Source organism: Talpa europaea (assembly GCF_964194135.1).
Source record: "Talpa europaea genome assembly, chromosome: 11".
Taxonomy (NCBI): domain Eukaryota; kingdom Metazoa; phylum Chordata; class Mammalia; order Eulipotyphla; family Talpidae; genus Talpa; species Talpa europaea.
In genome coordinates, this window is record NC_140078.1 from 98,459,761 (window position 1) to 98,472,814 (window position 13,054).

General features: G+C 63.1%; 1 protein-coding gene across 1 annotated transcript in view; it reads left to right on the forward strand.

Annotated features, from left to right (window-relative positions):
• The window catches only part of PLXND1 (plexin D1), a gene marked incomplete at both ends in the record, with an annotated part of 41,852 nt that extends 29,345 nt beyond the window's left edge, over window positions 1–12,507 (forward strand). Inside the window, 21 exons of the mRNA XM_084248025.1 lie at window positions 81–248; window positions 327–417; window positions 597–860; window positions 964–1,113; window positions 1,841–1,955; window positions 3,415–3,522; window positions 3,605–3,717; window positions 4,442–4,546; window positions 4,889–5,019; window positions 5,267–5,465; window positions 7,117–7,263; window positions 7,383–7,539; window positions 8,142–8,245; window positions 8,321–8,384; window positions 9,051–9,085; window positions 9,339–9,443; window positions 9,851–10,014; window positions 10,992–11,139; window positions 11,931–12,071; window positions 12,167–12,241; window positions 12,391–12,507. Of these exons, the coding sequence (XP_084104151.1) occupies window positions 81–248; window positions 327–417; window positions 597–860; window positions 964–1,113; window positions 1,841–1,955; window positions 3,415–3,522; window positions 3,605–3,717; window positions 4,442–4,546; window positions 4,889–5,019; window positions 5,267–5,465; window positions 7,117–7,263; window positions 7,383–7,539; window positions 8,142–8,245; window positions 8,321–8,384; window positions 9,051–9,085; window positions 9,339–9,443; window positions 9,851–10,014; window positions 10,992–11,139; window positions 11,931–12,071; window positions 12,167–12,241; window positions 12,391–12,507 (2,701 nt within the window). The remainder of the gene's footprint in view (window positions 1–80; window positions 249–326; window positions 418–596; window positions 861–963; window positions 1,114–1,840; window positions 1,956–3,414; window positions 3,523–3,604; window positions 3,718–4,441; window positions 4,547–4,888; window positions 5,020–5,266; window positions 5,466–7,116; window positions 7,264–7,382; window positions 7,540–8,141; window positions 8,246–8,320; window positions 8,385–9,050; window positions 9,086–9,338; window positions 9,444–9,850; window positions 10,015–10,991; window positions 11,140–11,930; window positions 12,072–12,166; window positions 12,242–12,390) is intronic.
• Between the last annotated feature and the right edge of the window lie 547 nt (window positions 12,508–13,054).

The following is a 13,054-nucleotide window of genomic DNA, read 5'->3' on the forward strand; positions in this document are numbered from 1 at the left end:
GGGGAGGACGGCCCTCCAGGACCGTGGCAGTGGGGCCAGGGTGCTGGGGAGGGGGGCTGTGACGCGGCGTGCCCCCGCAGGCGCACGGAGGCCAGCATCGCCTGCACGGTGCCCGGGGGCGCCCTGCCCGCCTCGGTGCCCGTGTGTGTGCGCTTCGAGCACCGCGGCTGCGTGAGTGGCAACCTCACCTTCTGGTACATGCGGAACCCGGTCATCACGGCCATCAGCCCCCGCCGAAGCCCCGTCAGGTGAGATCTGGCCCCCACCGGTCCCAGCCCACCTCCCCCTCCGGGCTGCGGGGGGTAACGGGCGTGCTGTCCTCACAGCGGCGGCAGGACCATCACGGTGGCTGGCGAGCGCTTCCACATGGTGCAGAACGTGTCCATGGCTGTGCACCGCATCGGCCGGGAGCCCACGGTCGGTCGGCGGGGCCCTGGGGCAGGGCTGGGGGTCCTCACGTGCTGGGCCTCGCTTCGAGGCCGGCCCCCATTTCCTGTCTGTCTCCCCATCTCGCCCATCTGTCCCCTTAACCCTCACTCTTTCCCCTTTCTCTGTCCGCCCCCACCCCTGACCTTGACCCCGGCCCTCTCCACCAGCTCTGTAAGGTTCTGAACGCCACCCTCATCACCTGCCCGTCCCCGGGGGCCCTGAGCAATGCGTCGGCGCCAGTGGACTTCTTCATCAACGGGCGGGCCTATGCGGATGAGCTGGCCGTGGCGGAGGAGTTGCTGGACCCTGAGGAGGCACAGCGGGGCAGCAGGTTCCGCCTGGACTACCTCCCCGACCCACAGTTTTCTACAGCCAAGAGGGAGAAGTGGATCAAGCACCACCCCGGGGAGCCCCTGACCCTGGTCATCCACGTGAGCACCGGCAGGGGCCGGGGGGGCTGGCAGGGGCAGGTGGGCCCAGCCACGGGCCTCAGTGGGCATCTCCCCCACAAGCACCCCCCTTCCGTGCCCACAGAAGGAGCAGGACAGCCTGGGGCTCGAGAGCCACGAGTACCGGGTCAAGATAGGCCAGGTGGCCTGCGACATCCAGATCGTCTCGGACAGAGTCATCCACTGCTCGGTCAACGAGTCCCTGGGCACAGCAGAGGGGCAGCTTCCCATCACAGTGAGTGGGCAGGGCTCTGGGGGCAGCAGGCCGCGCCACCCCTCCCCGCACGCGTTGCCGAGCATCGTCATGCGCACTGCTCAGGCCTTCGCATCCCCACCGTGACTGATGAGGTTGAGGCCATTGACCTGCCCAAGGGCAAGGAGGGAGTCAGTCCAGCTCGGCCTGATGGGACTGGGTTTTCGGAGGCCATAGGTGACTCCCCCTGCACCCCCACTCCATCCCACTTGGTGCCAGTGGAGTCTGAGCTGCTGTCCACATTGGCTGGGGAGGTGAGGAAAGCAGGAGCAGCAGAGAGGGCCCGGAAGGTGGGGTCTTTCCTGCTCTGCCTGGCCCTGCCGGCACCCGCGGGATGGGGTGCTCACGCTGCTCCAGGACAGCTCTGGCTGAGCACTTTCACCCGCCCCCCGGTTCTGCCCCATGTGCTCAGGCCCGTGTCCCACTTCCCTGGTCCAGGACAGCAGCCAGGCCCTGTGAACCGCCTCGCCCTGGCTCCGGTGGCTCCTCCCGGCTGTCATCATCACAGCCCCGGTGTCCCCTGTGCCTGGCCCAGGGCTCTGGGCTCGACAAGCACATCTCAGTTATCATAGTTCCCACGGCATCCTCAGGAGGTAGCCGTGGCGTCTGAGGCTCAGAGAGGTCAGGTCTCTTGCCCATCGCCACACAGCTAATGAGGAGCAGAGCCAAGGCAGAAGTCAGGGACGCTCAGCCCCTCCCCTCTGCACAGGTCCAGGTGGGGAACTTCAACCAGACCATCGCCACGCTGCAGCTGGGGGGCAGCGAGACCGCCATCATCGTGTCCATCGTCATCTGCAGCGTCCTGCTGCTGCTCTCGGTGGTCGGTAAGGAGCCTGGGGGGCGGGCGAGCGCCACCTTGCCCCCCTCCCGAAGACCAGCAGATGGGCTGAGGGTACAGCTGGAACAAAGACTTGGTGGTGGAAATAGCTTAGCCACCCAGAGGTGGGGTGAGGCGTCCGGCTGCAGCGCAGGGGCTGGGAGACGCTGAGGCTGTGGGTTGTGGGTTGTGCTGGCGCTAGGCAGCGTTTGGGACCTTGTTCGCCCGTCAGTAGGGAGCCACTGAAGGTCCTCGAGGGGGGGCCGTCAGGGGAAGAGTAACCTACATACAGTCATGTGACACCATCTCAGCGACTGGCCACACACCCCGCAGTGGGTCCTGTGTAAATTGGGGTGTGTCACTCTGATGTGGCGTTTCTCAGGTGTCCCCATCGCGGAATGACACCTGACTCTGTGTCGGGAGGTCGTTAAGATAATGGCCACAAAAGCCAGCTACTCATTGTCCAGCTAAATGAGAACCTCGCCCTCATCGGTGGGAGAAATGGTGCAAGTACTTTGGGAACACAGTCCCCCCTGGGAGACAGTCACCAGCTGCCCCTCCTGGGCGACGAAGACTTGTGTCCACGCACAAACACGTGTGCAAATGTTCTCAGCAGCACCAGTCCTGACACCCCAAAGGTGGGATAACCCCAGTGTCCATCAGCTGGTGAACAAACGGGGTCTCTCATGCATTGGGGAATTGTTCAGCCCAAAGTGGGCGCGCGGTGCTGAGTCATACCTTGGAAACAGCATTTCTCTGCTGACTGACAGGAGCCGGGAAGCCCATCAGTTATGTGGTTTAATTCCTATGAAATGTCCAGCACAGGTAATTCCGTAGTGAGAGAAAGGTCAGTAGTTGCCAGGGTTGGGGGTGGGGAGAGGTGACTGCCAGTGGTTATGGGTCTTCTCAGGGCAAGAACTTGCTCTGTGCGCGGCTAAAAGCCCCAGGCTGATGCACTTGAAGGGGCTGCACTGTGGCATGTGAACCGTGTGTCCGGGAGGCTATTTCTAAAGAAGTAAATAATTCAAGGTAGGGGAGAAAACCAGGAGTGAAAAGGGAGGACATGCCTACCTTTCATGTGCTGTATGTTTTGGTCTATTGGCTGCCACGCTCTTGTCTTTGAACACATGTGTCTACGTGTCTACGTTCTGGAATATATATAAAAAATGTAAAATACGTATAATACATAAAATACGTAAAGAAGTTCTAATATTGCTGCATAATTTGCTTTGAAAAATTTCTTAATTCACAAGTATAACACTCGGTCACTGGAGAAAAAAGCAAAAAATGCTAAAAATTCAGAAGAGAACCCACCCGTCCTCCTCTCTGGGAGGCTGGCCCTGGGGCCGGTAGGACTGCCCTGCCCCAGCCCTGTGCCATAGTGAGGCCCGGGCCTCGGGCTACACGCAGGGCCAGAACACGCGGCCCAGGCTCCGCCAGGCCTGACCCGCCTTTGCTGCCCACAGCCCTGTTTGTCTTCTGCACCAAGAGCCGCCGGGCCGAGCGCTACTGGCAGAAGACGCTGCTGCAGATGGAGGAGATGGAGTCCCAGATCCGAGAGGAAATCCGCAAAGGTACGGGGTGGGGATCCTGCAGGACTGTGGGCCTCGGCTCCCCTCCTGGGGAGGGCCTGACAGCCCTTACCGTGCCCGCCAGGCTTTGCTGAGCTGCAGACGGACATGACAGACTTGACCAAGGAGCTGAACCGCAGCCAGGGCATCCCCTTCCTGGAGTACAAGCACTTCGTGACCCGCACCTTCTTCCCCAAGGTCAGCGGCCACTGCGCCTCCTTCGCAGCCTCTCTGCGCTGTGCCAACCTCCAGGGCACGTTTATGTGGGAGGGAAAGCTTGGCTCGCGCAGTGAGGGCCCCTCGAGCTGTGCCAAACCTGCACACCCACCCGCCCTAGCCCTGCCTGCCGCCCAGGGTCTGCTCCCCCACTTTCCCTCTCTGCTCACCTCTGTTTATACAGAAGCTGGGGTGCTGGGCTTGCGTCTTCCCTCACTGCGGGCTGAACCAAGGCCGCTGGGGCTCTCCTCGGCCCCACATTCAGTTCATGGCCAGGCTTGTGGGTTTCCACGCCCCTCCTCCCTTGCTCCCACACCTCCTCTGGGGCTTCTCTGGGGCCACCACCTGTCCCTGCCTTCCGTCATCCGTTCAGGGCATCTATGTCGGTGGCCAGAGCCCTCCCCGTGGCTACACTTGCTTTAGTTCCATGCAGCAGCCCACAGAGGCCCATGGCGTGGCCCTGCCGGCCTCTTTGCCTCAGTTTCCCCAGTTCCACACTGAACGGCTCTTGCTTCCTCCTTAGCCGGTGCTCCCTTCTCCTGTAGGAAGCCCTGGGGGCCGCCTGGCCTCACTCTAAAGATTCCCAGGGGTCCAGGACTGGGCCCCCACCTCTCCCTGTGTAAAGTGTCCCTTTGCGGTAGTTGAGCGGCTCTTGCCTGGCTGTCAGGGCGCCACAGCTGCTGAGCGTATGGGGTCTGCTCCACAGTGCTCCTCCCTCTACGAAGAGCGCTACGTGCTGCCCTCCCAGACCCTCAACTCCCAGGGCAGCTCCCCAGTGCAGGAGACCCACCCATTGCTGGGAGAGTGGAAGGTGAGTATCCCCAACTCACACGCGCGTGGCACGCACACACACGGCTGCCTCGGGCCACCCCCCACACCGATCTTCAGCTCATCTGATCCTTTGATCCCAAGCGTGGGGTCGGCCATCAGGAGGCTCCGGCAGCCAGGGCGTCCTGAGGGCTGGCCTTCAGGAGAGGTCGCGAGGGGAGAGGATCGGACACCCCACACCGCCTGCTGCTTAGAGATTGGAGATGAGAGGGTCCCCACCCACGTGGCCCCTTTCCAACTCACTGAGCCGGCGGCGGCCTCCAGCCCGGCATTCAAGCTGACGGAGGCACCGGGCCCTGTGGCCTCACCACCTGCTGCTCTGCAGATCCCTGAGAGCTGCCGGCCCAACATGGAAGAGGGGATCAGCCTGTTCTCCTCGCTGCTCAACAACAAGCACTTCCTCATCATCTTCGTGCACGCGCTGGAGCAGCAGAAGGACTTCGCTGTGCGGGACAGGTCAGCTGCGCTGCAGGGCGGGCCCGCCGGGGCACATCCGCCATCCTCTGGACAGCCAGTTCCCCCAGCATCAGGCCCCGAGACCCCCGTTCCTCCCCTCTGGGGAGGTGCTAGAGAAGGTGGCCCTTCCAGGGGGGTCTCAGCCACACCCACTGCACAGGCGCGGCTGGGATGGGGGGCCCGGCGCCACCCCGTGGTCCCAGACCTGCAAGGCGTGGTGGATGCTGACCCCCGTGCCCCCCCGCAGGTGCAGCCTGGCCTCCCTGCTGACCATCGCGCTCCACGGCAAGCTGGAGTACTACACGGGCATCATGAAGGAGCTGCTGGTGGACCTCATCGACGCCTCGGCCGCCAAGAACCCCAAGCTCATGCTGCGGCGCACGGAGTCGGTGGTGGAGAAGATGCTCACCAACTGGATGTCCATCTGCATGTACAGCTGCCTGCGGGTGAGCCCCCAGCCGTGCCAGCTCTGCCGGGAGGGGTCAGCGCCGCCTCCGTGACATGTGGAAGGAGGGGCTGGGAAACTGAGGCTCAGGAAGGCCTCGGAGCAAGCAGCGGCCACGTCAGCATCTCCTCTTAGTCCTCACACCCCCTGGTGTGCCTCTGGGCGGCTGTTCTGGGTGGGAGAGAAATCAGACCCCAAAGGAGACAGATGTGGGCACCGAAATTAAAATACAACAATAAGTGCCACACGGCGGAGCTCAGCCCTGAGCACTCCGGCCCTGCTTGGGGCTTCAAGATGGTTTCCTGGGCAGGTGGCCCTGAGCCCGGGGAAGAGCAGGTGGGGCGGATGCGGTGGGTGCTCCTGGCCTTGTTTCAACACAGGCAGAGGCTGGAGGAGAGATGCCCTCTGGGGGAGCTAAGGGGCTCCCTTGGGCCTTTCTGATGGGAGGCGGCTGGAGAGGCCCCTCGTGCCGTCTGCCTAAAGGACCGTGCTAGGACTTCCCTGCAGAGTGGGGCTTGCTCAGCCCCAGCGTGTCCCTCCGTCCAGCTGCCTGGGAGGCAGAGGCCCGGAGCCATCTGGGGGTCATGGGAGAAGGCGGGCTGGAGCAGGACCCAGATGTCCCGGGTTTAATCTCGTCTTTGGTACAAACCACCTGTGTGACCCTGGACAAGTCACTGGGCCTTGGTTGGGCTTATGTCAAATGGCCCAGGGCTTCTGAGAGTCCAGTAGCCCAGAGGAACCCCTAGGCCCTGCTAAGAGAGGGGAGCAGGGGTGGCATGGAGGCAGCTGGGCTGGGGAAGGGTCATCGTGGCACCTGGTGCCCCATCCTGGCCGTCGGGCAGGGCCAGCCCACAGCGGCCATGGTGCACTCTGGACCCTAGTCCCAGGCCTCTGGGACCTTAGCCAGGCCTTCCCCTTGTTACCTCTGTTTCTCCTCCAGAAAATGGGGCGTTAGCAGCTTAGGAAGAACTGGCATGCGGTCTTCGTAGTCTGCCAAATCTCCCGGATAATTACGTTCTTAGTCTTTCTCTAAATCAACTCACCATTTTTACAGCTGGGCCACCTGCTAGACAATGACCGTATCAGCTCAAGGGGCTGAGTCCCTTCTCCAGCTTCATCCCTTTATGAAACAGGGAGATGGCCAAGGTCAGGCGTGTTTGAGGCCCCCGACTCCATCCAATCGCAAGACTGCGATTTGGGTTATTCGAGGCCAAGTCTGTGTTCTGGTTCCACCTGAACTCACCCCGGGAGGCTTAGCAGAGTCACAGGCTGCAGAGTCAGCCCACCCAGGGTTCAAGTCCAGCTCTGCCCCTTCCCGCTGGGTGACCCTGGACAGGGCGCTTGCCCGCATCTCTGAGTCTCGGTAGCGAGGCCGATACTGATACCTGGTGCCCAGAAGGTTGCTGGGGTGATGAATGTGCCTGCCTGGGGCTGGTGTTCAAGCTTGGACTCTGTGGACACCCTGGAGGGAGGGGGCGATGGTGGTGACCAGGGTCCGAGAGGGGGAGCAGCAGGCAGCCTTGGAGGTGCTGGTCCAGGGGCAGGAAAGGTGCTCCAGGCAGGGGCCACGCGGGACAATGGCTGAGGGGCTGGAATCTGCAGGGGGCCCTGGAGGAGCTGGGCCTCGGCCTGACAGGGCCATGCTTACCCAGGAAACCGTTGGGGAGCCATTCTTCCTGCTCCTGTGCGCCATCAAGCAGCAGATCAACAAGGGCTCCATCGACGCCATCACGGGCAAGGCCCGCTACACGCTCAACGAGGAGTGGCTGCTGCGGGAGAACATCGAGGCCAAGCCCCGGGTGAGCCGGGCGACGGGCAGCGGCGTCCTGGCTCCCAGCTCCAGCCCTCCAGGCCCTGCCCCGCCTGGACCCAGGGTAGTGATGTGAAGACCAGCTCACCTGCCCCCTCTCTCCTGCAGAACCTGAACGTGTCCTTCCAGGGCTGCGGCATGGACTCACTGAGCGTGCGGGCCATGGACACCGACACGCTGACGCAGGTGAAGGAGAAGATCCTGGAAGCTTTCTGCAAGAACGTGCCCTACTCACAGTGGCCGCGTGCAGAGGACGTCGATCTCGGTGGGCAGGGGCTGCTTTAGTGGGGGCCAGAAACTCCTTTCTCTCAGCAAATGTGCATTAACTGTAGCCCTGGGGAAACAGATGATCAGACAGGCTGCCCCGCAGCCAGGAGGGAGAGGGGCCCTGCAAAGTGAGCAGGCCGCAGAAACAACATGGAGCATTTAGGAAAGGCTGCCCCAAGGGGGGAACTTTGGAGTTTTGTTTTTTTTTTTTAAATGAAGTCATTTTTTTAAAAAGATTTATTTATACAAAACTGGGGTACAGGCCAGATGTGCGGGAGGGTGAGAGGATTCACCAGAGACAGAGCGGGGAACAGAACAGGCAGACTGACGAAATACACTGCTGAGGGGAGCAGTGGGCGAGACAGGAGAGGTCTGCTCGCCATGTGGGTTGCTCTGAGGCCAACGGGGATCGAACCGGCGCTGCAGAGGCTGCGGACAGACTCACAGCACTCCACTCAACCGCCTGCACCACCAGGGAGGCCCTGGAGTGGGTTTTGAAGGATGCATAGGAGTCCTGGTTAGGCCAAGAAGCTGAGGTCATACATTCTATGATCACAGGCCTTTCCTGGCCTAACCCTGATGTCTGCCCCCTGCCCCCAGAGTGGTTCGCTTCCAGCACACAGAGCTACATCCTTAGGGACCTGGACGACACCTCAGTGGTAGAGGATGGTCGCAAGAAGCTCAACACACTGGCTCACTACAAGGTAGGCCCTCAGTCTGCCCAACCCCACTCCCACCTCTCTGACCTCTGACTCCTGACTTTGACCTTTCCCCGGCAGATCCCCGAAGGTGCCTCCCTGGCCATGAGCCTCACAGACAAGAAGGACAACACGCTGGGCAGAGGTAGTGCTGGCAGAGGGTGTCTAGGCTGGGCCCCTTCTGAGCTGCTCCAGTGGGAAAACTGAAGCTCCAAGAGGCCCAGCTAGGTCAAGCTGTAGCCCCTTCGTGGGGGTGGGATCCAGGCCAGGCCCCCTGCCCCAGAACTTCTTGGCAGGGCCTGCAACCAGGCCCCCTCAAGCTATTTTCCTAGGGGCAGCCCAGCCAGAGAGGCCCCAGGAGAGCCAGATGTGGTTCCAAGAAGTTCAGGCAGCTACTGGGCCAGAGGGGAGGCTGGTTTGCCCGGCTGGGCCTCAGGCTGTGTTCCTACCTCAAGCGCTGCCATCCACGTTCTCAGACACGGCTCCTCCCCCATCCAGGCCTAACACGGGGGCCAGGCCTGGAGTCCTCTGTGGCTCAGGGTACCCTTTCTGAGGGCAGAAGCAGGATCTCAAATTTGGGACCTGCAATTCTGGGCAGGGGGTGGAGTGTGAAGGCAGCAGCCCCTGCCCACCTTGGGGATCTCCGCCCCCCGCTTCCCGTCACTCACTGTCTGCCTCATTCTCTGTCTTCTCAGACCGCCCTCATTTCTTTCTCTGTCTCTCTCTCTCCTCGAGTTTCCTAGGATGCCTCCATTTCTGCTGCTCTCCCCTCCTCTCCCTCTTATTTATTTATTGTGTTTTCCTCTCACAGTGAAAGACTTGGACACCGAGAAGTATTTCCATTTGGTGAGTGCCCAGCCTCTGGTCGGGGGCGTCCGCCTCCCTGGGTGTGTACCTGGCTTCCTCCCAGCCTGGGCCTCTGGGGAGCATGCTCCCAGACCCTGGGAAAGGCTGGAGTGAGGGGGTGGAGATGGGCCCTGGAATCAGCGGGGAGCTTCACCCTTGGTACACCAGAGCCAGTGCTGGGCACAGGCCTGGACCTCCCGTGGGGTGCCGAGTCTGGTGCCTGGACCGCACTGACCACCGCCCTCCATCCCAGGTGCTGCCTACGGACGAGCTGGCAGAGCCCAAGAAGTCCCACCGGCAGAGTCACCGCAAGAAGGTGCTCCCAGAGATCTACCTGACCCGCCTGCTGTCCACCAAGGTGGGCCCGGCCTCCACCGCTCCTTCGGGGAGCTGCACACACCTGGCGGTGTGCCGAGGGGCTGAGGGCTTTGGATGCCATCTGAAGAGGGGTTGCCCACAGCCACACATGCAGACAGCATCTAGATCAGCTGATGTAGTGGAGGGCAGCAGAGATCAGAGGGGGCGAGGTTCCCCAAAATCATGTGGCCCAGTGGGCGGATTGGCACCCTGGTGCCCACACCCCTATCCTGCTGAGCTCCTGCTCCTTGGAGGGTTTCACTAACCCGCTTCACAGCTGAGAAAACTGAGGTGACCACCTGATTCCACCCCAGCCTAAATGCTGCAGCCCCTCCTAAGCTGCTGGCGGTGCCCCCCAACCTGCCCTCGCTGTCCTGGGCTGACAGTGGTCCCCCTGCACCTCCCCAGGGCACACTGCAGAAGTTTCTGGATGACCTGTTTAAGGCCATTCTAAGCATCCGTGAGGACAAGCCCCCGCTGGCCGTCAAGTACTTCTTCGACTTCTTGGAGGAGCAGGCTGAGAAGAGGGGGATCTCGGACCCCGACACCCTGCACATCTGGAAGACCAACAGGTAGGGGCCGGGGCGCATCACTGTACCACTGGGGGCGGCAGTGATGTGGGGCTCAGCGCTGCCCTCAGCCCGAGGCCGTGCCCACCCCCCTCTGCCACTTCCCCGCTGTGGGCAGGCAGCACGGGCCCCACCTATGTCTCGCCCTGACCATTGTTCCCCCCACCCTCTCTGGGGGCCCAGCAGCTCCACGGGACTGACGAGCACACTGAGGCTCAGGGAGCAGCGCCTGCCCAGACAAGCAGCCTGTGGCAGTAGAGCTGACCCCTGTAGGTGGCCTTCCTCTGAGGCACAGTTTAGCTTGTGGGGTCACAGACCCCAACAAGAAGTTGGTGAAAATCTCAGCCTGACTTGCTGAGGAAATGCCACAGGCCCAGAAGTTTCTGTGCAACTGCAGGGGCTTCCCAGACTTCTGGGGTGGGGTGGGGCGGGTCACTCACCCTGGGCTGCCGAGTCACTGGGTGGCCCCTTACCAGCCCGAGGCCGAGGCCAAGGCTCCAGCCGCGCCCCCCCACCCCCACCCCACAGCCCTTCCTGGCTGCTCAGTGGCCCCGACTAATGGTGGACTTCCTGCTGCCTTGCGTGTGAGGGAGGCCTGGAGGCGGGGCCCTGGGATGCCAGGCAGGGTGGGGGGCTAATGAGAAACAGGACCGGCTTGAGGTTCCTGCGTGAGAGCAGGGAAGCGCTGCAGGGGGAATGGGGGCTGGCACAGAGGGTGGCTCAGGCCCTCCAGGCCCAGCCAGGCCCTGCAGCTCCTGCCTCAGCCTCCGGCCCTGCCCTGCTCCCTGCACAAAACCTGCTCCCGACCCCTCTGTGGCCCAGCCAGGGATGGTCATCAGCCCCACTGTGGTTGCGCAAACCTGGGTTCCCAGACGTCGTCTGGGGTCAGGACTCCATGGCCTTGAGGTACAGGGAGCACTGTGCCCAGGCCTCCGTGACCGCCGCCTCTGGATGGTGACCCTCTGTCGCCTCCTCCCCAGCCTTCCTCTCCGGTTTTGGGTGAACATCCTGAAAAACCCCCAGTTTGTCTTCGACATCGAAAAGACAGACCACATCGACGCCTGCCTCTCGGTCATCGCCCAGGCCTTCATCGACGCCTGCTCCATCTCTGACCTCCAGCTGGGCAAGGTTGGCTGCCCCTGCAGGACGGAGGGCGATCTGGGAGGGGAACCGAAATCGGGATGGGGCCGGCTGCCCCCACCCAGGCGTGCTGGGCCCTGGCTCCGCCCTGAGGCCCTAGAGCCCCCCGGATCCAGTGTCAGCCAACCAGGCCGAGCGCAGCCTGATGGCCTGAGGGACGTTCCCCTGGGGACGGCTGACCAGGGCCTGGGAGACACGCAGAGGAGGGAGGCCCCGAGGCCTGTGTGTGTGGGAAGAGGGCCCAGCTGGCGTGGGGGTGGGGAGGAGAGAGCAGCGTTCTGGGCGGCGGGCAGGGCAGGGCGGGGTGTGGGAAGCCCCCGGCCCCGCAGGATGGCACGGCGCGGCCCTGCCTCCAGCTCCCGCTGCCAGAGCAGGTGACAAGAGGTAGGCAGAGGCGTCGCTCCTCACACTATCTGGGCAAGCAGGATGCCCGTGATAAAGAACGGGCAGACTTGGCACGTTTCACTTTCGGGTGTTGGAAACGCGGTGGGAAATATTCCACTGAGCCAGCAGTCAGGCTTCCAGAAATCTTAGCCCCGAGGCCCAGTGCCCTAAGGGAGGATGTAAACAGAACAAAGAGCTGGCATGAGGCCCGTGCACTTTTCCCCTGAAAAGAAGTAGGTCCCACTCGGGGCGTCACCCGACAGTCCCCGCAGAGAGCAGGGCGGGTTCCCGTGGTGGTGGTGGGGGGGGGGCTGGCGGCCTGGGGGATCAGCAGCGGGTTGTCAGGATGGCCTACCCGGTGCCCGCCCGGCACGACCCCTCTCTCCTCTGTCCAGGACTCGCCCACCAACAAGCTCCTGTACGCCAAGGAGATCCCCGAGTACCGCAAGATCGTGCAGCGCTACTACAAGCAGATCCACGACATGACGCCGCTCAGCGAGCAGGAGATGAACGCGCACCTGGCCGAGGAGTCCCGGGTACGGGCACCTCCAGGGCTGACCGGTGGGGGGGGGGGTCCGAGCGCTGGGCCAGGCCAGGCTGGACTGACCACCTGCCTTCTCTCCCCTCATAGAAATACCAGAATGAGTTCAACACCAACGTGGCCATGGCAGCCATTTACAAATACGCCAAGAGGTATCGCCGGCAGGTGAGCACCCACCTCCACTCTCGTCAGGAAAGCCCAGGGCAAGGTGCCCGTGGCACCGAGGCAGTGAGCTCCCCTCCCCCGACTGCGGCAGGACCCCTGGGGCCCAGACCCCGGCGGTGGCCCAGCTGCCCCTCCGCTTCCTGTTGCAGATCATGGCTGCCCTGGAGGCAAACCCTACGGCCCAGAGGACCCAGCTGCAGCACAAGTTCGAGCAGGTGGTGGCCTTGATGGAGGACAACATCTACGAGTGCTATAGCGAGGCCTGAGCCCAAGGGATGTGGTACGGGGGGAGACACCAACCAGGAACCCCAGCCCTGGCCCCTCGGGCACCTCTTTCCCCCCTCCTGTCCCCGGGACTTGCCGTCCCGGGGACTTGACTGCCAGAGCTAGGCCTGGTGAGGCTCCCGCTGTCGGCCCAGCACAGCCTGGACGGCGCCCCCGCTCCCTCCGCGGCGGCCAGCGGCCGAGAGCCCTGCCCACGGCCCAGCGCTAAGAGCCACCTTGGAAGAGGCCGCAGCCGGAAACACTACCTCATCCAACCTGGCGGAGGGAGGCCCCCTCGCACCCGCCTCCACGGCCCCTGCTGCCACCACCACACTGCTGTCTCCACCTCCCCTCCCCGGAGGACCCTGGCCCAGGCAGCGCAGAGTTGGGTTGCTCGAGCAGCCACGGAGGGTGGGCAGCGCCCACTGGCCCGGGAAGAGCGGCCCCACCGCGGGGAGGGCGGCCGGAGGGGCAGGTGCGGGAGCCCGGCCTGGGGGCCAGGCGCTGAGCTGCACCAAGGCTGTAGCTGGGCTACTTGATCTTGCTGGA